Below are 19,878 nucleotides of genomic sequence, written 5' to 3'. Positions count from 1 at the left end.
AACTCAAATCTCAACTGTGAAAAGTGAATTTCTTCATTACAGGTGTGTCAAACTGGAAGCCTGTGGGCCATATCTGCTCCCTGATACAGTTATTTAGAGGCGCCAATTCCGCGTGCTTCATAGTTTGTTTATAAGAGTTCTATAAGACATTCAACATGAATGGACTGTAACTCCACTACCAACAACAAAAGAAAATTTACATGAAATACCTAGTAATAAAGCACTTTTGTATATTATATTACCCTCAGTTATTTTGCAAAGATATTCATCACTTAAAAAGATATTCCAATATTTATGATTTATATTGACAATCTTGGATCAAATATACATAAAATGAAATGAGAATATGTTTGTCAGTATCATGGCATAGACCTTTTTCATATTTTCTCCTTATTTTATGTTCACAAAAATGAATGTCGTTGTTCAACATTGTGCATATTGATCACATTCATGTAGAATATGTTTCATATTTGTAGATCTATAATGAAGGTCTTTAAAATAATTCCTGTGTTATATATTCTGCCCTATCGAAGCGTGACAATTACACCTTAGATGTACTTATTATTGGATGCCTTGTGCCCACTGGCCATTGAACTGTGATCAGCCAAAATGGCCAGCACATTCCCACAATGACTGAATGTGCAGACTGACAACACTCCAGGAAGCTTTCACAGTGAATTCTCATCAGACCTCTTCTGGCCGGTCTAGGCTGTAAAAGAGACCCAGGCATCAAGTGGCTAATGTTTCTTTATCACAATTCTTCATCACAGTTGATAAACAGCTCTCAAATATCTCGGCAGGAAAGCGCTGAGTCATGATTTTTATTTCAGGATTACAATTGGCCGGTGCATCATGTTCGGCTGAAGTCGAGAGGAAACATGATTCTCAAGCCTCCAAGTCCTTCCACGACTGCTGCAGAATCCAAACCCTGCCGGAGTGTGACGCTGTCGCTGCTGCACCACTCAAGTGAATTGAGAATTAGATTCTTTTGTTATGATGAATAATAACAAGTATGTGTAGGTGAAACAGAGAGGAGTCAAATCTTTGGTGTTGCAGGAGCAGACAAACTCTGGCTGGCTGGATTCGTCGTCACCAATCAGGAATTAATTGAGTTTGGCAATATTCTGAGAGGAAGAATAAATTACACGCATTTCTCCAACTTTGTCTCACGGCCTGACAGGTGCATCACATGTGACAAAGGGGGCGCTATTCAGACGTTTCAGTCAGCAACGAATACACATGATTAAGGCATAAAGACAGTCGCCGTTGTGAGTCTCTCTCCAAACAACAAGGGAAATGTACCAGAGTACACTGGAGTGCTACTGAAGCCCACCGGACGTTCCTGCTCCGGGACCTTCCGCGAAGGTTGGTGTCGAAGCCCAGAGCCTTGGGGAAGATTTCTGCTCTGAATGAAGGTCCTGGTGCTCGGCCGCCCGTCACTGGCGCGTCAGGGGGCCTCCCCATCACGACTGAAGTAATATCTGACAGGAGGCCCTGCCAAGTCCTCGTCTCCATCCGACTCCGCGCTAAATGACACTATTAGGTCTGTGTAGTGGCGACCTGTTGGCGGCTTGATCAGCTTCTGCATTCTGCAAACAGAGAGCGCACATCAACCCTCATCTCTGCTTCTGCAGCCTGCGAGAAGTGGGCCGGATCGATGTGCTCACGTCAACTTCAGTCTCTTTGAGTGGCCGGGCATCACAGGCACGTACAGCATCTTCACACCGTGGACCACCATGGCAGGTTCGATTCCATACTTTTCCTGGAGGCAACCGTCGACACGAAGAGAACATGAGAGCAAATAAAGCACCAAAAGCAAACAAGCAGAGGTCACTGGGAAGCATGAAGAGGGTCACCACCCATAGAGTATGTAGGTAGAACTATGATGATGTTATTTTGCTGACACAGAATGGATTTAAGTGAAGTGACATTTCAGACAGTACGAAGGTTCTGAGCGAGAGACAGGAGTATGAACACATGAGTCATTTGCTTGTGAGTGAAACTGATGTGAGGGTCGAGTGCAGAAGTCTCACCTTCACTGCATTCATGAAGTCGGACAGAGTGAAGTCCTCGTGGCCAAAGATGGTCCAGCAGTCCCAGATGGAAAAGTAGATGTTGTCCCTTGAAGTTCCACGAACAGAGCAGAGGTTGACTGAAACACTCAACAACGGCGTTGAATATTCAGAGAGCGAGTGAGCCAACCTGATGAGTGTCCGTTTGACCGGCGCCGGCTCGGTGAGCACCACGACAGGGATGGCCAAGTTGAAGAAGCAGTTTCTTAAAGACTCAAACCCGTAACCTGCAACTATCTTGATCATCTCCAGAGCGACCTGGTAAAGTGTGCATCGATCCAGCTCACTCCGCCATTGAGTCAGTGAATGTCGGTCACTCGCTCGGTCAACTCACCAGTCCAGCCACGGCGGCCGTCGACGTGGCGATGGCAGGGATGATCTTCCCAGCGATCCGCTTGGTCTTGAAGCGGTCGGCCGGTTCTATGGAGTACATGATGGCTCTGAGTGACGACGCTGAGGTGATGAAGTCCATGTGAGCGTTGCTGTCGTCGTCCTTTTCAAAGTGCAGCGGACACATCTTCAGCCGCTCTGTCAACAGAACCAGGAAGAACCCAGACGTGACGCCACTTCCCTGATCCAGGAGGTGAAGACTCATCCAACGCACCTGGAGTGACCCCGTCTGCAGCAATGGCCTGCTCCAGCTGCGTGATGGCTTCACGCTCCTCCTCACTACTGACCGGCATCTTGATCTGATCAGGCTTCTTTGCTGCTTCGTCTGTCACGATATTCTTACACAAAAATTCACACGTAAATTAAAGGCTCGCAAACAATGGAAAACACAAGGTGAGGACTCATACTTTTTCTGACGGCTGATATGCAGGAATTGTGATATTAGAGAGGATCTTTGTGACCCTTTCTTCTACCAGGTCCTGAAGGGAAGAGGTCGAGAGTGAGGCTGAAGGTCTGTATGGCACTGTGAGGAAAGGCCGTAGTCACTTACTGTGTCTGTATAAGGGATGTTGTAAATCTCAGCGAAAAGCCGAGCCGTGCTGATGATGAAGTTGAGGTGACTGGAAGGAAAGGTCAAAACTCCTTATTCAACAAAGCATTCAAACACGTTTTGCCTTCGAGAAAGACTTCTTTATGCAGTTTTCTCACCACAAACAAGCTTTAGAATGAGCTTGTGATTCTAAACCAAGATCCTGAAATCTATCACACAGTGTTCAATGTCTTGTTCTTCAAATTCAACCAGACCAGCGGCCCGGTAAAAGACTCAAGCTAATGTCCTGTTTAGCATTTTGGTACGATCACAACTGTCATCAGGACTCACTTCAGCAAAACATCTCGATATTTGTTGCTTCACTTCAAATAACAAAAAACCTCTTTCGGTAACAAACGAAACAGAAATAGAAATTGATAGATAGATTGTGAATGCATGAGAGGCCACATTTAAAATCCACATATTATAATTTTGTTTCTCATATTTGGTAGACAAACTTACAGTGAGTCCTTTATATCAAACTCAATAGGAGTTGGTGGTCTTTTCGGGGACTGCCAGAACAAACCTGAAACACAGGCGACACACAGAGGCTTCAGACTTCACAGTCCATTTTAGGAAGAATGTTTGCTGTGAGTGACCCACTTCCATCCTTTAATCTGGTGTCCAGAGGGAAGGAATGTAGCAGCTGAAGAGCCTGTGGGAAACCAGAGTCAGGACGCACTTCTCCTTCAGCATCGTAACGGAGTTTCATTACCTTCCTGGTGAAATACTTTTCAAATTTCAAACGAGCAAAACTGACGCACTGCTCCCACGATCCTGGCCACCGGCTCAGCAGCTTGATGACCTGGAAAGAGCCCTCCAAACTCTCGCCCGACTGCATCCGCTGAAGCACATTTGAAGACACGTTGTTACACAAGCATAGTTGGAACACTACCATGTACTTCACCTGGAGGACCACGTCGGCTGTCGAGTGTGTCTGCCAGAATGAGTTGTACATGGAGGGCTTGTGGGTGAATGCGTTCTCGAACTACACTCCCAGAAGAGGCAAAAACACTACATCAGACCGGTCATGAGTTGAATGGGCTGAGACTCACCTTGTCTCTGGCCCACTGGATGGTGTGTTCAATGACCGAAGGGAAGGACTTGAGAGTGCAGAATGGGATTTCCTCCTCCGGTGGGTCCCTCTGATGAGAAAACAAAAGAGTAGAACCACACTGGGCACTGACTGAACATGAAACACTCACATGGCTGTTGTATGACTCGGTCAGGTTTGGCACGATAATTTCAGTGTGTCCTTTAGTTCCCATGGTTCCCGAGTCCAAGAGTGGCCTCAGATTAGAGACGCAGCGGCTGCACGGAAGGAAACGTGTAAGAACTGGGTTCAGAGTGTTCACGGAAACATAAAGCAATAACTGACCTGTCGACGTATCTGCGAGCTTCCACATTGTCCAGCGCAGTTACCACAAGGTTCACACGCGAGTAGAAGGAGTCGCTGTAGATGCCCTCTGTAGCGGGACAAACCTTGTTCAGATGAGCGTCCACCTGCAGCTCTGGGTTGATCTGTAAAGTGGCTTCTGCTGCGGTGGTGCTCTTTGGTTTCTGTGACAGATGACAGTCAGCAACAAAACAGGATGGAAGAACAGAGCAGAGAAATGCATATTCACCTGTATATGATGAGGTCGGAAAAGAAACTGACGATTAAGGTTGGACTTTTCAATGAGGTCTGGATCAGTGATGCAAACCTGAGCAGCCATGATGGAGAGATGATACGTGTTAAACAAAACAATGTGACAGCTGGTGGTAAACCAAGTTCATCATCTACTTTGCCTCCAATATGCATTCATGAACTTGAAGGTTCAAACTTCAAACACCTAAAGTTCTGCCGGCACTAACAGTGAACACAACGTGAACACAACGTTAAGCAGCAGGTGGAAGTTGATCTGCATAAACACTTAACACTTTCAAATGTGAATAAACTATTGGACTAAAGCCAAAGGAGAAGCACAACATACCTCCCCTGAGTTCTTGGTCAATCCAACTCCTAGCAGAGCAAAGTTTTTCAACATCTCACAGCCTATAGCACCACAGCCAACCTAGAGAACAAAGTCCACGTAAAGTCCAATTAGAATGAAGCAGGAGAGAAGTCAAACCTATTACAAAGACTTACCATGAAGACCCTGAGCTTATGCAGTTCCATACACAGTGATTCCCCAACACAAGCTCTTAACCCATCATAGCGGTCGCCCCTTGGAGCAAACTCCTCAGCAGGTAAGGACTGTAGAGGTTTCACGACCTCAATGGCATCAAGATAGAACTAAAATTGAAGAACAGAAAGGTGGAGAGAATTAAAAAAAAAATCTGTAAAACAGTTTTTCTATGTGACGAAAGCAGAAACCCCTGTAGATTTGGATCCATTTTCAGACTTGATTCATAACAAGGCAACTACCTACCCACTGCTGCAAAGGAGCAAACTTTCCAGTGATGGCCTTCAGAACCTCCTGACTAGCAAGACCTCCTGCAGCAGCTGTTAATGGAGGGAGAACACCTCTGGCTGTTCTGGACAGGCAGCGAACCAACTCTGTGTTCACAGCAACCTATGGAAGTGGAGTGGTTTTATATTCACTGGAACCTTTAGATTGCCATCAATGGGTTCAGCTGCTCATTAAAGGAACAGCACGCAGACAAGTACACAGTTGATTCTGGTTCAACATGACAAAATACAAACTTTGGAATCAGACCTGGGTCGACTTAAGCTTTGATCTAGGAACAGGAAAGTCGACCAAAGTGTCTAAATTGATGTTGACTGGTGGAACTTTCAGACATATGGCATTTGACTCCATTATTGCAGAACACTACAGAGCTATGGTCATGAAAAGTGTTTGCAAGTCAAAGATCACTCCTTAGTTCAGGGTTACATATGTTTGGAACCATTACTCACCTTGTTTTTGAGTGTTGCACTGACTTCCTCTGTGAGCTTGAGCAAAGCCTCGGCATCTTTTAAACAACTGTCATGAATAAAATACAGTGTTGACACATTAGAGTCAAACTTTTAAGACTGAACATTCTAAATACAGTAGAAAATCAGCCTCCAGGTTTAATTACCCAATGTGAGGAAGCCTTCTGTTCTGCTCCTGAAACGTATCCAAGGCCAACATGGCCACGTGGATCTGCAGAGGGGCCTGGGACAGAAGGACATTTCAAATAAAAGTGAATTCTCCCCTCAAACCTGACTTATATGCATCTAGATGAACCTCACGGTTACTCACCTCCGGTTTACTGAAGTCTGGAGTCAGAATTTGAGGATCACATAACTGCTTCTCTATGGTTTCCTGAAGGACATGAATGACATTTACACAAGCACAGTATTTTAATGCATTACATTAACTACAACTCACAAAAGAGAATGTCCTGGGGGTTTTCACCAGGACGAAGAAGCCTCCATGGGTATAGGTTTGGAGTTGAGACGTGTCTCCAATAGAGAAGCTGTAAGGGGACAGAACTAACACCACACAGACAGAAATACTGTAACACATGAAGTGAATATACACCATAAATGAGTAATAATGTGCCGCATAACCTCATATGTGGAGTGGTTTAAGTGAATATTATAGAACGGAAATATTTATCATCATAATACCTGAAATTTGTTGCACAGCGCTGTTGAGTTCCACCATGCCGTTCACCTCCCTAAAGACCACACTCTGACCTGTCTGCAGGCGATGTGGTTGGTTGTCTAGGCAGGTGACAACACCAGGGTTATCCTAAAAGGGTTACAAAAAAAAATCACCCGAGGACAAAAAGAAAAAACATTTTATTTTATTTTTTACTAGCAGCAACAAAATGAGACATGTTTGACACTGAAAATGAAAAATGGGATGTTTACATGTTCTGGCTACCTGAGTGATACTCTGGATAAAAACCTCCTTCGGTTCCTCTCCAGTGGGATCTGACACTTCAAACTCCTCTCCAAAATCGCAGAACACCCGGACACATATACCAAAAGCATCACAGCCAATAAACTGCAGAGGAAATGGGAGAAGGTTGAAGGTAATCATCCATTTCAATTAGGTTAAATACAATAACTGCAAGCACTGTCGTACTCTGATCGGTGGCTTCTGTTGATGGCAGAAGTCATTCACTCTCTTTTGGAGACTGATGGAGGCTTCAGTAAGAATTACACACTGGAACATAGAGAGAAAAAGACCTTGTCAGATGTTCAGGAATCACTACAAGTGCAACATTATGACTGAGTTTAATTCATAACTTGGTGATATCTTACCTGATAATTTCTGAGAAAGGCGAGATCTGTGTTGACATCCAAGGCTGAGAAACACATGTCCACTTGGACATAAGGATTTAACTCTGCGACCCGCGGACACACTGCCTCGGCCCTGGAGAAAAAGTTGATCAGTTATTCATTAAGTGGTATCAAATCAGTGCTACAATCCAACCTAGTTTTCTGTCTCAACACATCCTGTTGAAAGATGAAGAAGTTGGATCCCAGATCACACGTGTCACATTTCTTCAGGTCATGCAGAGTGACAGCCTACAACATGAAGCAATGCTTGTTTAGTGAGATGCAGGAGCGTTGTAAACAACAGTATTAATTGAGGATTTACCTTTACACCAGCCAGGACAATATTCTTTGCTGTGAACATACAGATTTCATTTAAAAAGTCACATAAAAATGCAGAGGTTGAGAATGATATTGGCACAATTCACCACCTATTTCAATTCCAAGTCCTCCCAATCCACTGAGAAACACAGAGGACTGAGCCATCTGGTGCATGGCACTGTCTCCCAACACATAACGCTGACGACTGGGGAGAGGAATGGAAGAGAAGATCAAAGCTTTCATTTTTTTGAAAATAAATGGATGTAACGTAAAACAGAATATTAAGTCACAACTTCATAGGAAAAAAACGACACAAAAAATGTTTAACCTGGTCAGTGAACATGTATTTCAGCAAAGCAATGTGTGTTTAGTTTGGAACTCTAAGATGATTTGTGATGGCCGGAAAGAGTGTAAGAAAAATATAGCAGACTTGCAATATATTGACTAAAAAGCACATAAATTTTATTATTCAGCAAAGAATCTGGCGGTTGAATTTGTCAAGAACACAGAATATGCAGTTGAGAAGGTAGCATTGCCATTATACTTAAAGAATTCCTTCAATGAAATTTGTGCAGCGCTATTAGTTAAAAGCCAAAACCAAACAAAATGTAACCGTCAGATTTTGACTGGTTGTTTCATCAATCTCAGTAATTTGTCCCGTAGACGCGCTGATCAGCATCCTCCGCCTCCAGGCAGCATAGATTCTGTGTCATCTTGAAAATGAGCTGAGTTTGTTGGGAAGAAGAATTTAGGCATCTGCCTTCACTTCAGGCAACATCTTTATTGCCACTACTTCTTTCAAACTTGATAGAATAGTGCGACTAGAATAGGTTGTGGACTCTCTCCTCGAGACGACGACGTCATGCCGCGTGCACGACTTCCCATTGTGTCGCACTTCATGTTTGACTACGTTTCAACCAAGAGCAGTCCATTTCATTAAGGTTTTAGATCCTGCTGTGTTTTGTCACTATGTCCATTTCTTCCTTCCTCTTATTCCATGTTATTTCCATAATAGTGGCAATCTGTGATTTCTCTGCTTTCCTCTGCACCATTTCTACTTTCATGCTCCCTCTGCAATTGTATGAAAGGATGTCATTGCATTTTTCCCTCATTTTAGATTTCATCCCACAAATCGCTTATTTGTTTTTGCATAGGCTCCTGCAGCACCTTCCAGCGCTCCAAAAATAGACATTCATAAGATTGTCATCAATTTTTAGTACACATTCAGTTTTGTGTTTTTGTGGCCAGTCATAAGGGAGGCAGGTCACATTTTAAATTCATATTAGGACAGCTGTAAGTATTGAATATATAAACACTACAGAACAGGGTCCAAATACGTATGAAAAACGAGTCAGTACAACAGTGAACGCTCAGCTAACAGAAATCAGTAGCATTGACAATAATAAATAATTAAATAAATACATAAATGCATACATACATACATAAATAAATCTCAATATACTCATAAAAGTCTTGTATCTCACCCGGTAGTTTTCGTTAGAGGAAACAACATATTGTAATATGTCAAGATGCAGGCAACACCATCAGCAATCAGGCCAAATAATACTTGGTCACTTGACATTAAATTGGTTTAGACAGACGCTTAGATTAGATTGCCTTTATTCTACTGGTGGATTAAACAATAACCCTTAGTAATCCACTTCAAATCTTACCTATAGAGAGAATCATCAATTTCCATCGAGTCTGCAGCCATGCTGGGAGGGGGTCTAACTGTGTTGATCAAGGACTCTGCAAATAAATATCCAAAACATAAATCGGTAAAAACAGCAAAAAGCCAACGATAAGCTCTTTGATAAGTTAACTAGAGTTTGCTGCCTACAACCAAGAACGTAGCATCCAGGCTAACAACAGTCGGCTAGCAAAACATGTGGTCAGCATGACAGAGGAAAGTTTTAAAGCAAATCCGCAAATGGTGCTGAACTTAAAAGTTGGCTAGGTAAACAGAGCAGACGCACTAGCTGGATTCTGTAAACACGAAAGGCATGAGTCTTCAGCTGACAACATTAGCATAAGAAGCTAACTGGTTCGACTGATGCCGGTGGTGCGTATGCCGGTCACGCTCACAAGTTAAAAGTCATGTCACAGACACAATACAGCGTCTAAAGGGCTGGCCCAGACCACTGTGGGGAAATAGCTCTTGGACCAAGCAAAGAAATGTTGAGTAATAACGCTATCAAAGGGAAAATAATCATGCGTATTAACCTGTCAGTGAGGGCGATGAGCTGCAGTGAATGAATGGTTGAGTATTTCCGGGTTTTCGCAGTCACGTGTTCAGACGTCATCGCGTTGACGACAGGCGTCAGGAATATAAATAAACCCAATTCATTGAAATACGTATCTACAGATGGACATTTTCTATACCACCGATACTACCAAAAAACAATAAAACTTATTTAGTGGCACATAACGGGGACTCTTACACACATTTGCCAGCGGTTTAAAGCATACGCTCAAGAACAGAACTGGTTTAACTGTCAAAAGTTTGCTTACGTCGTTTTTTAAAACAGTCCCTTTAATGTCTGTTCAACCCGTTATGACACGTCCCATATGAAATTATGGATCTAGAGAACGATTAGAGAACCAGTCCCAACCAGAATGTTTGAGTTTGGTTATAGAAATCAGTGTTTTTTTCTGTTTGAACAAGCAAAGTTCAACAGCCAAGTGAAACATTTACGCCCCCCTACCAAGTTGATAAAGCGACACGACTCTTAGTAGGATATTGTGGACCGACATGTACATCTATTATTGCTATTATAGCAATGATCTTGCAGGAGGACTATCGCCTATAGGCAAACGGATGTAAGAGATTTTAAATCCTGTGACTTATTTTGGTTTTGATACTTGGACCCTCAGACTCCCTCCCTCTGACCCCATTGGCCAGGGTCCATGAAGGCCCTCCCTCTGAACGCAAGTCAGAACCAAATCATTTCTGTCAACATAGTCTGAACTTCATACCTGGTTGACGTTTTGCCATCCTCTGTCCTCATATTTAACTAACTGGTGGAAATGTTTCGCGGCTGTGTGACGCTGTGGCGCCTGCCGAAGCTCCTCCAAACGCCTCTCAGTGCCGGGGGCCTCTCCAACCTGGTGCAGCGGGAGATGTCCACGCTTCCTCGGGTGTACGTCACCCGACAGATTCCTCCTGACGGTCTGAAGATCCTCCGGGAATCTGGACAGTGAGCGTTTATTTCACTCCACACATTTTGTTTGAGCCAATGTTGACGTTTATTTTTCTGCCTAATCTTGACTTGCTCCAAAATTGCGTGGAATAGTTTCAAGTCGTCGTCGTTATTTACAGTAAATATGATCCAGAAACATCCATGTAGTAATTCCCTTATTTGGATAACTGGTCAGCTAGTCCATATTATCAGTGGGACACGAGCAAAGGTGATTCCAAGGTGCGTTCAAGTGCTTTCCGGAAGTTGATTTCGCGAGATGTAACTTGACGATTTGCTTGTGAGGAAAAATCCCCAATGTGATGTATTTTAGCTTAGTGAATGATAGATATATTGCGGTATTTCTTTTACTTATAATTTCTTATTGCATTACTATTTAAATATTATATTATTATTATATATAATATTATTTATCAGTCGATCGTGTTATGATAGCGTTTATCTATGAAGAAATTTAATTTCAATGTGAAAAATGGTTTATTATTCTTGCGTTTGATCTTGACTTACGAAGTTTCATGAATGAGCAATCATTTGTGATAAAATTAGATAAAGTTGACTTCATCAGATACATCTTTTGCATTGTAAAACATTTCCCCTACCTTACATGATTGTGTTGATGAACCCATTATTTCCTCCGCACAAAATATCAAAATATTTAATTCAATACCAAATCTATGTGTTTGAGGGGATCGAGCGATGGCTGCCGAGGATGCATTTCAGATGAAACCTATGAATGTCATCATTCTTTGCAGGGTCCAGTTTGAGCTGTGGGACTCGGACGACGTCCCTGTCCCCAGAAAGGAGCTTCTTGAGAAAGTGAAAGGCGTGGATGCTTTGCTCTGCGTGCTCACAGAGAAGATTGACGCGGAGCTGTTGGATGCAGCAGGTTTTCAAAGCCCCAAATATAAATATCTGCAAGTAGAATTGGTTTTGAAGTTGGCGTGATTTTAACTACAGGACCGAACTTGAAGGTGCTCAGCACGATGTCTGTGGGGTTTGACCATCTCAGTTTGGAGGAGCTGAAGAAAAGGTGATTTGAATGACTTGTTTTTTAAGATTATTCAGCTTAGCTTGATTTGCAGACACAATGCTGAACAAGAATAAGGGATGATTGTGAGACAGTTTGACTCAATTTGGCTAAACAATTAAAGATTAAAAGTACAGAGATTTTGTGTACAAGTCATATTAGTCACAAATTGTATGAGTCTAAAATTAAAATTTAACATGACAGAAGATGTTTGATGAAAATTATATTGCATTCAACAATCCGTGAAAAGACAAACAAGATGTGAGTGAGAAGAGAGAGTGATGAAAAATATCTTTCATGAAATACCAAGAGGATAATATAACATAATGAGTCCACAGAGAGAGCAAACATGTCACTTGCTGCTGCTCTTGTGTCTCGTCTCAGGGGGATCCGTGTGGGCTACACCCCTGAAGTGCTGACTGATGCTGTGGCTGAACTCACTGTTGCTCTTCTGCTCACCACCTCCAGGAGGCTCATCGAAGCCACACATGAAGCCAAGACGTAAAGTTCATGACAAGCAGTTAGGAATTCAATACTGAACAGGTGTGGTCTGATTGTATGGTTGACTCTCTGCAGCGGTGGGTGGGGCACCTGGAGGACTCTGTGGTTGTGTGGTTACGAACTAGCCAACAGCACGGTGGGCATTTTCGGCCTGGGGAGAATTGGTGAGATGATGGCTGAACCTACAAAACCTTCAGTGCCTCACGGTGCATTTGTTTGCTTTCAGGTGTGGCCATCGCGGAGCGTCTAGCTCCCTTTAAGGTCAAAAAGTTCATCTACACAGACATAGAACCCAGACCGGAGCTGGCCAGCGCCATCAATGCAGAGTTTGGTGAGAGCCCAGCCGGAACACTTGGTGTTATGTCAGCAACGATGGGTGATACATTCACCACAGTGAAGCTTTATAAATTGGCAGCTCAATTGTTAATAATAATACATGATAGTATGAAGGAAAATGCACTGATAATGAATGACCCAACAGACTGTGATGATGGGGGAACATCTCTGAACAGAAGAGTAGAAAGTCAGTACTCTACACAAACATCCAACAGCGTTCATCCTCTGTTGATGCTCTGTTATAGTGTCTATGGACGAGCTTGCCCGGCAGTCGGACTTCCTAACCATGTGCTGCGCTTTAACACCGGAGACAGAGAAGATCTGCAACAAGGACCTCTTCTCAAAGATGAAGAAGACCTCCATCTTCATCAACACGAGCAGGTGGACCCACCGCGAACAAGCATGTTTGCAATTGTACAGGGGCGATCCAAGGGTCACAGGGGAGCGCTAGGTCACTTATTTAGTCAGGTTCTTTTCAGTTTAGTTTTCAGAGAACAGAGACAGAAGAGTGATCACAGCCATGTCCTGCGCTCAAGTGTACTGGGTTCAAGGAAACAAAAACCACCACATGTTGTGTCACATTTCCATAATATGTCTCAATTCCCAGAGGTGGGGTGGTGAACCAGGATGACCTGTATGAAGCACTCTCCACTGGCCAAATTGCAGCGGCGGGTCTTGATGTCACAGTCCCTGAACCACTACCCACCAGTCACCCACTCTTCACCCTTAAGAACTGTGGTGAGTTCTCCATACTGCAAACTTATAAAGCTGAAGATCTGATTTATATCACTGGGAGTATGTGCCTCCATTATTTCCAAAACTGCAGCTACTGTTGTCACTCACCACAATGGCCTGTCAGCCGCTCAAGGGAGCGTTATGGAGTTCATCTTTCCAATGCGTTTAAATGTGCTTTTGAGTGCAGAAATTTATTTTTTATTTATTGGATGGAAATGGATTAGATAGGAATATATTATTTAATCTGGCTACAATATTGATGGATTGAGTTTGCCCTTGAATGCAACCATCCAATTTTTCTTTGTCGGTCTTAAAGAAAAGAAACCAGGCGTGGAGTCATAATGTTGATAATACAAAATGCTGTTGAAGCATCAAACTAGATCACTAGACCGTCACTGTTCAAACTTGGTGCTTCGACAGGCTAGCAAGTGGAGACTATAAATGTCTACAATTTAGCTGGAAAACGCCTGAACAAGAAGCAGGTAGAAGAAAATTGTAAGAGGGGAAAGTGGATGCAAGTTAGTCCTTTGACAAGAAGCAAAAGTGTCTCCTTTGTAGCAAGTCAAGCGAGGTGGAGGAGCACAAATGTGTACTGAAGCTAAACTTATGTTAAAATGAACCCTGAGTAATGTAAAGGGACACTGATAACCAGTTCACTTTAGATTTCCTGTCAAAGAACGACATTTACAGATTCAGTAAATGTGAATTCAGTTTGGCCCGTGACTTGCACGGGGTTTTGAAATGTTGGCTCCTTGCATGATGAAGTTTTTCACCCCTGCCTCTGCCTCCACAGTGATCCTGCCTCACATTGCTAGCGCCTCTTATACAACCCGCAATGCAATGTCCGCCCTGGCAGCCAACAACTTGCTTCTTGGATTGAAAGGGCAGCCAATGATCAAGGAACTAAAACTGTGAGAAAAATCCAAATAAACTGTTCAACTAGTGATTTTGAAGAAGGAAAAAAAAACTTACAACAGAGATGAGCTTTGTGGTCTTTTTATTCAGTCTAAACAACAACTGAACGTGCTTGACAACACTAACACTTTATATTTGTAGATACACTGTTAGTTTTAACATGAAAACAACACAAAATATTTCACTTAGGCATCAACAAAAGCCCTGCTTTGTAAGCTAAAAGGCGTAAGGCAGTTACTTCCTTGGTCTTCCTTCTAAGAGGTTTCACTATTTTGGCATGATTCATGACTTTAGATTTAGAAGAATGATGTTAGACGACAGCACTGTTACAACAACTGGCCCAATTCTCAGCACAGAAGGAAGAAGCCAACTGTATGTGTGTGCTGTTGAAATAAGAAATAATAGCTACCATCAAATACATACAAATTTAGGATTATAAATTGGGTCCAAACATATCCTGTTGACCTGTAGAGTGGGGTGACCGTACAGTAGGATAAGGCGCCGAATTTTCTTTTCAGCGGTGTTAGTGACACAATAGAAGCCAGCATACAGAGGAAGCAACCACAGATTAAAACAGTATCAACAATTTGCTTGACTTATACAGCACTGAACAACATTGGTTTAAGATTAATGTCAACCATCTACCATTGATGCCGTATGTATTTACAGTATTGATATGCAGTTCAATATCTGACAGAGAAATGAAGGTCATAATCGTGTCCTCTGAGTGTTGCAGTTACACGAGCCAGATGAAGCGTGACAGAGACTACGATTTCTACATTATAGAGGATGAATTTGTTTAAGAATAAAAACTATTCCTCAGTTAAAACGAGGTATTTTCTACTACTGATGAGTATCCTGTTAAAAACCAATGCACAATGATGACTTTCATGAAGACATCTAAAGCAATATTTACATACCTGAAACTCCTCAGGCTTCATTACCTATCACAACGTTAAAAATATTTCATCTTTTGCAGTTAGAAATGTGCATTAGCATCACGTGTTACACTTCAGTGTTGACAATGCTGTTTGATCTTTGGAGTGGATTATAAATGAACTGGCCCACCGCTGACACGGCAGGTGCTAATAAGGCGTGACAGTTTTATTAACTGTACGCCAATGGTAACTATCCTGATCCTACATTCATCTGTGAGTTTCACTCTCTGTCATTCTTCGCCCATTCTGATAGTTTCACAACATGTTATGGCTGACTTTTGGACTGCAATTGAGGCACCATTGACAGAATTGTTTCCAGGTCTCACAGTCTTACCTAAAATGACTTGTCGCTGGTTGCAGGTTTAACATTTCACAGGAACGAAAAACGCTGGACAGATTGAGGCAACGTTTATGTTACAAGTCTAACCATAAAACTGGCTTCAATAGTTTTCACTGCAGCACCTATTGGACATAGTAGCAGAGTGTGTGTGAGCTGCACAGCTACTGCAGTGTCAATATTGTGACAATCGGCAGCCACAACCTTTGGAGCAACAAGAGCACACTCCCTACCGTCACTTTGAACTGGCTAGCTTCACTTTTCTTACCAAATCCAGTTGGTAAAACGTGTAATCACATCAACCTAAACTTTATCTTACACTAACAAAGACCTCTGATTTGGGGGTTACGTTTTTTGACGCCCACCTTTGTTTTGTTCTTCACCCCGCGCAGAGAAAGGCACCAGTTTAAAACTCTTTACATTACATCACATTAGAATAACTGTCATCTGCATCTTAGCACTTGGCTGTGGAAAACAGGCATTGATGCTGTGTACACAATAGCAAGTGCCGACTTTGACACTGTCAAGAGTGCTACGCACCATCGGATGGCATCTGTAATCTCAAAGATTCATTTTCCTCAACCAAGTGAAACAAGAGACTAGACAATGAGTTCAGAGTCAGTTCAAGGTTCCTTTTAAAGCAAAGCGAGTCCATTAGAAAACAAGTGAGCGCAACATTCTTCCTTCCTTGGTCTGCAATCATGAGATAAATGATAGACACCAACAGACCCGGGCTCTTACGTGACCTTGGGAAGGTGTCCTACAGTAGAGAGTTGGGCATGTTAGTGTTCTGCCAGCGCAGGCACGTGGTCTTGGAGTGCTTGTATAAGTGCGATGACTGGCTGAAACGTTTCCCGCACTTCAGACAAGCGTAGGGTTTCTCCCCGGTGTGAACTCTGATGTGCTTCTTGCAGTCAGTCAACGTCAGGAAGGTTTTGCAGCAGATTTTGCAAGCGTATTTCCGAGCTCCTTCCACCACCAGGACGTTGTGCTCAGACAGGGCTTTTTTGCACTTAGACAGGACATCTGCAGACGCCCTGGTCAGCTGCGGGGGAAGAGAGGTGGGCCTCCCATTGTTCATCTCATACCCCCCACTCTCATTTAGCAACAAGGGACTAGTTATGCTAGCAGAGGAAGATGCAGCATCTTGGTGTGCGCTAGCCACGCCCTCTTCGCCCCCCATGCTGCTGGCCATTTTTGGAGCAATACGCCTGAAACAAGGATAACCAAGAGCCGCAGGAGTCCCACCTCCCGCCCCTCGGGATGGACGTCCGAGAGAGTGCAGCCCTAAACTGGAGCGCTGGAAGTCCAAGCTGAATGGATCCACAGCTGCGTGACTGGGGTTATTCACTCCCCTGTTTCCTCTGGGGCTGCCCAAACTGTCATGTAACGGGGGGATGAAGAGAGAGTCCGTCTGCAGGTTTTCACTGAAACTGCTGCGGCTCTCTCCGCTGTGTGAGTGTGACTGCATCAGTGAAGAAGAAGCAGAGCCAGGAGAAGTGGACGCATCTTGCCTCAGAAGAAAATGATGAGATACTGCCTCTCCAGTCGTCGTGTTAGGAAGTTCATCCTCGCCTGTGATCATCCCCTTGCCAGCATTTCCAAAATCCTTGGATCCAAGGAAGTTAGAAATACTGAAACCAGGCTTGGGCGTGAGCCCGCTGCTACACCCGAAGGCTCCAGAGCCTACTCCGATACTAGTCTTGAGAAGGAGCTGGGAACTGGACTGCGGTTCAGAGTTGAAGCTGCGGTCACTGCTCTCGGGGCTCAGCTCAACCTTTTCCTCCTCCTCTTGCCCTCCAGGCTCTGCTCTGTCGCTGCCCTCTGCCTGTGATGTCACGTCGCTAATTTCATCAGTTGGCTCAGGGGAGCTCAGGGGCTCACATTTAACCACGACCTGGAAGAAAAAAAATGTGGCACATTTATGACTGCAAACTAAACATGTTCTTTCTCAGAAGAACAAGAAAACTCAATGATAAAGTTGCTGTGCTGTCGCAGGATGATCATGTCACCACGCAATTCAAACTTATTCAAATCAAACTTATTCATGAAATATGACTATTTTAGACCCACACACGCAGTCCATTCATATCCAAGGCTGAATATCACTATGTAATTACCTTCTGCTCCTGCTCCTCCGTCTCCTCCAACTCTGATCCCGATTTGATCTTCAGGCCTGTCCTGTCATGCTCATCCCCGTCGTCCATGTCCTCCTCCTTGCCCACTCCTCCCTCCAGCCTCCCGAAGTCCTCTCTCTCACAGCGCCCGCTGTCTGACTGGCTGGGCATCTGGGGGTCGTCCTGAGACATTCCGACCAGGTCAGAAATCCCAGCATCCAATTTGGAGTCATCACCCATTTTGTGCGAGTCTGGGGACAGCAGCGCTCCATCCTTCTGTTCCCTGTGCACTCCTTCTGCCAGGAGACCCAAGTTGGCGCCTGAGGGGCGTGGCCTCTGCCGGGGTCTCTCCTCTGACAACCCTAAGTTGGGTTTGCGTTTATGGAAGCGTCGAATCGGGAAGGAGGCTCTTTGTTCCACTCGACTGCCCACAGCCTCGTCCTCCATCCCACCTAAAGCAGAGCTCACCAAACTGAGTCCCAGCTGTTGAAGCAAAAACGAACGTTGCAACTTGGATGTGGCGGCATTAGCCAAATTAGCATTAGCTGCCATGGAATTGTTCACGGCTAACTCTGCCTGTTGATGGCGGTGCCTTTGCTGCTCCTGCTGCGATGGGTGATGAGTCGGTCTTTCACAGGATGGGGACAAGGGCAACGTTCTCGTGGTTAGGTAATGCTTGCACGCTTTGACTACATTATTCAGATGGAGATGGGAAGCTGCGAGAAGAATGTCCATCACGTTGCTCTCTCCCAGCATCAGTGTTGAGGTGTACATCATGTCAACCAGTGCAGCAAAAGCCTCAGCCGTCACCACCTGAGAGACATAAAAAAAAGTTTAGTCTTTCTTCACTCCAATCCACAGCAGCCATTTCATCGCTCATTCTAAAGATCAGTACTGATTCAACACCCGAGTGCAGAGAAATAAGATTATAATACACCACCCCTCAGACCACAAGCATGTTTGTTTTGTTCTTTACAAAAACACGTACCTCGCTGTCAAGCTGGATCATATTCATACTGGAATCGCCTTCTGCAACAGTAAACAGAGCTCTGAAGTGGGTGCTGCAGGCTGCCAGCACCGAGCGGTGGGCCTTGAAGTGGCGGCTGCCCACCACGATCACACAGTCACACAGTTGACCATGAACACGCTGGTAGTTGAGCTGCTGAAAGATCTGCTCAAAGTGGCCCGGGAAGTCCATGACACTGAAAAACAAACGTTAAGATTCACAATAAAAACGCAAAATAGAAAACCACTCTTATCAAGACAGGGATTCCAAATAGAGCGGCTGACTAGTATGTTGACAACAACTAGTTTGAGACACTGCAAGCAACTGGTTGTGCTTTCATGCTATTCACAAATATCACTCCCTAAGGGAACAAGTCGAACACATATTAAAACTTAACTCTGTGGGTGACTTTTGACAGATACGGGCAGTTGTCGACAAGACACATCCCAAAACGGCTCGAGTTTGTGGGTAGAAAGGGAGCTTTGCCGCAGTCACAGCCAAACTGAAACAGCTAGCCAGGTGCTAGCATGACATTTCCTTTCCTTTTCAATGTAAAGCAAATATGACATTTGACATGTAAACGCTTATTAATTTGAAGAACACGTTGAACTGATACCTTCTCCTTCTTCAAAAGCGTCGTTGAAAAAAATCGCCCGCCCCGGAGGAAACGAAGAAGTTAGCGGCTAGTAACCTGCCACTTAGCCACTAGCAGTCACACCGGGTCGCCAGCCATCTCGTCGCACTGAACAATCGAGCGATTTTCTCGTTGTAAATCGCCAGAGAAACTCCTCGGTCACCTTCGGCGTCAGAAAACAGTCGAATATGTTCGATTCTGGCGACAGAAGTGGGTTGTTGGAAGTCACACATAGACGACCCTGTAACAGCTCTCAGACACGGGGTTTACCGTGCAGACTCACAAGATGGCGCTGTGTTTACTTTTGTCGTCCGTGACCTGTCCGAGGTGAAGAGCTGCAAGGTGGTGGTGCCGTGTATTACACAGTAACAAAGACTGGTAAACATCTTCTATACTCTAATAAGACAAGGTGGTGAGTGTGGGGTGAGGACACCACCAACAAGACAAAGTAGTTGGACTTTCAGATGTGAATCATTAATGTGTTTTTTTAAACACAAAAAAAACTACC

General features: G+C 44.0%; 3 protein-coding genes across 4 annotated transcripts; 1 reads left to right on the top strand and 2 right to left on the bottom strand.

The window, feature by feature from the left end:
- Window positions 1-729: 729 nt before the first annotated feature.
- LOC128753576 (ubiquitin-like modifier-activating enzyme 6) lies at window positions 730-9,911 on the bottom strand (the record flags this gene model as incomplete). The annotated part of the gene is made up of 32 exons (XM_053855358.1): window positions 730-1,589; window positions 1,668-1,762; window positions 2,034-2,121; window positions 2,203-2,330; window positions 2,407-2,600; window positions 2,677-2,800; window positions 2,870-2,941; window positions 3,013-3,082; window positions 3,514-3,577; window positions 3,655-3,706; window positions 3,767-3,895; window positions 3,959-4,039; window positions 4,107-4,196; window positions 4,257-4,362; window positions 4,430-4,611; window positions 4,677-4,754; window positions 5,025-5,105; window positions 5,180-5,326; window positions 5,463-5,606; window positions 5,951-6,017; window positions 6,115-6,191; window positions 6,279-6,341; window positions 6,408-6,511; window positions 6,650-6,773; window positions 6,909-7,031; window positions 7,113-7,193; window positions 7,292-7,403; window positions 7,464-7,558; window positions 7,632-7,660; window positions 7,738-7,832; window positions 9,301-9,376; window positions 9,851-9,911. Coding segments are annotated over 32 exons (3,174 nt in total), but the record flags the coding sequence as incomplete, so codon positions are not given.
- A 673-nt stretch (window positions 9,912-10,584) lies between these two features.
- LOC128754724 (glyoxylate reductase/hydroxypyruvate reductase-like) lies at window positions 10,585-14,403 on the top strand. The gene is made up of 9 exons (XM_053857554.1): window positions 10,585-10,824; window positions 11,577-11,710; window positions 11,782-11,854; window positions 12,236-12,352; window positions 12,428-12,516; window positions 12,579-12,683; window positions 12,934-13,069; window positions 13,296-13,426; window positions 14,217-14,403. The coding sequence occupies exons 1-9, from the start codon at window positions 10,655-10,657 to the stop codon at window positions 14,336-14,338; spliced, it is 1,077 nt and encodes a 358-aa protein (XP_053713529.1). The 5' UTR covers window positions 10,585-10,654; the 3' UTR covers window positions 14,339-14,403.
- Window positions 14,404-14,411: 8 nt separating this feature from the next.
- Window positions 14,412-19,677, bottom strand: LOC128754723 (zinc finger and BTB domain-containing protein 5-like). Of its 2 annotated transcripts, none has more exons than XM_053857553.1 (4): window positions 19,353-19,677; window positions 18,719-19,278; window positions 17,734-18,543; window positions 14,412-17,510 (listed from the first exon to the last, which is right to left on the bottom strand). In XM_053857553.1, exons 2-4 carry the CDS (start codon window positions 18,926-18,928, stop codon window positions 16,374-16,376), a joined length of 2,157 nt encoding a protein of 718 aa, XP_053713528.1. In that variant the 5' UTR covers window positions 18,929-19,278; window positions 19,353-19,677; the 3' UTR covers window positions 14,412-16,373. The 2 variants fall into 2 exon arrangements, with proteins under 2 accessions (XP_053713528.1, XP_053713527.1); XM_053857552.1 differs by having other exon boundaries at window positions 18,719-18,932; window positions 19,353-19,676.
- Between the last annotated feature and the right edge of the window lie 201 nt (window positions 19,678-19,878).

Source organism: Synchiropus splendidus, chromosome 2, assembly GCF_027744825.2.
Source record: "Synchiropus splendidus isolate RoL2022-P1 chromosome 2, RoL_Sspl_1.0, whole genome shotgun sequence".
NCBI lineage: Eukaryota > Metazoa > Chordata > Actinopteri > Syngnathiformes > Callionymidae > Synchiropus > Synchiropus splendidus.
This window is presented reverse-complemented; position numbering and strand designations above follow the sequence as displayed.

What these genes read in the sequence shown, in the direction of transcription:
- LOC128754724 (XM_053857554.1), top strand. Translation starts at nt 10,655, where the DNA reads ATGTTTCGCGGCTGTGTGACGCTGTGGCGCCTGCCGAAGCTCCTCCAA. An exon ending in ATCTTCATCAACACGAGCAG is followed by an intron (nt 13,070 to 13,295) that starts GTGGACCCACCG and finishes CTCAATTCCCAG; the next exon opens with AGGTGGGGTGGTGAACCAGG. An exon ending in CTTCACCCTTAAGAACTGTG is followed by an intron (nt 13,427 to 14,216) that starts GTGAGTTCTCCA and finishes CTGCCTCCACAG; the next exon opens with TGATCCTGCCTCACATTGCT.
- LOC128754723 (XM_053857553.1), bottom strand. Translation starts at nt 18,928, where the DNA reads ATGGACTTCCCGGGCCACTTTGAGCAGATCTTTCAGCAGCTCAACTAC. An exon ending in TGATCCAGCTTGACAGCGAG is followed by an intron (nt 18,544 to 18,718) that starts GTACGTGTTTTT and finishes TATGTCTCTCAG; the next exon opens with GTGGTGACGGCTGAGGCTTT. An exon ending in CGGAGGAGCAGGAGCAGAAG is followed by an intron (nt 17,511 to 17,733) that starts GTAATTACATAG and finishes TTTTTCTTCCAG; the next exon opens with GTCGTGGTTAAATGTGAGCC.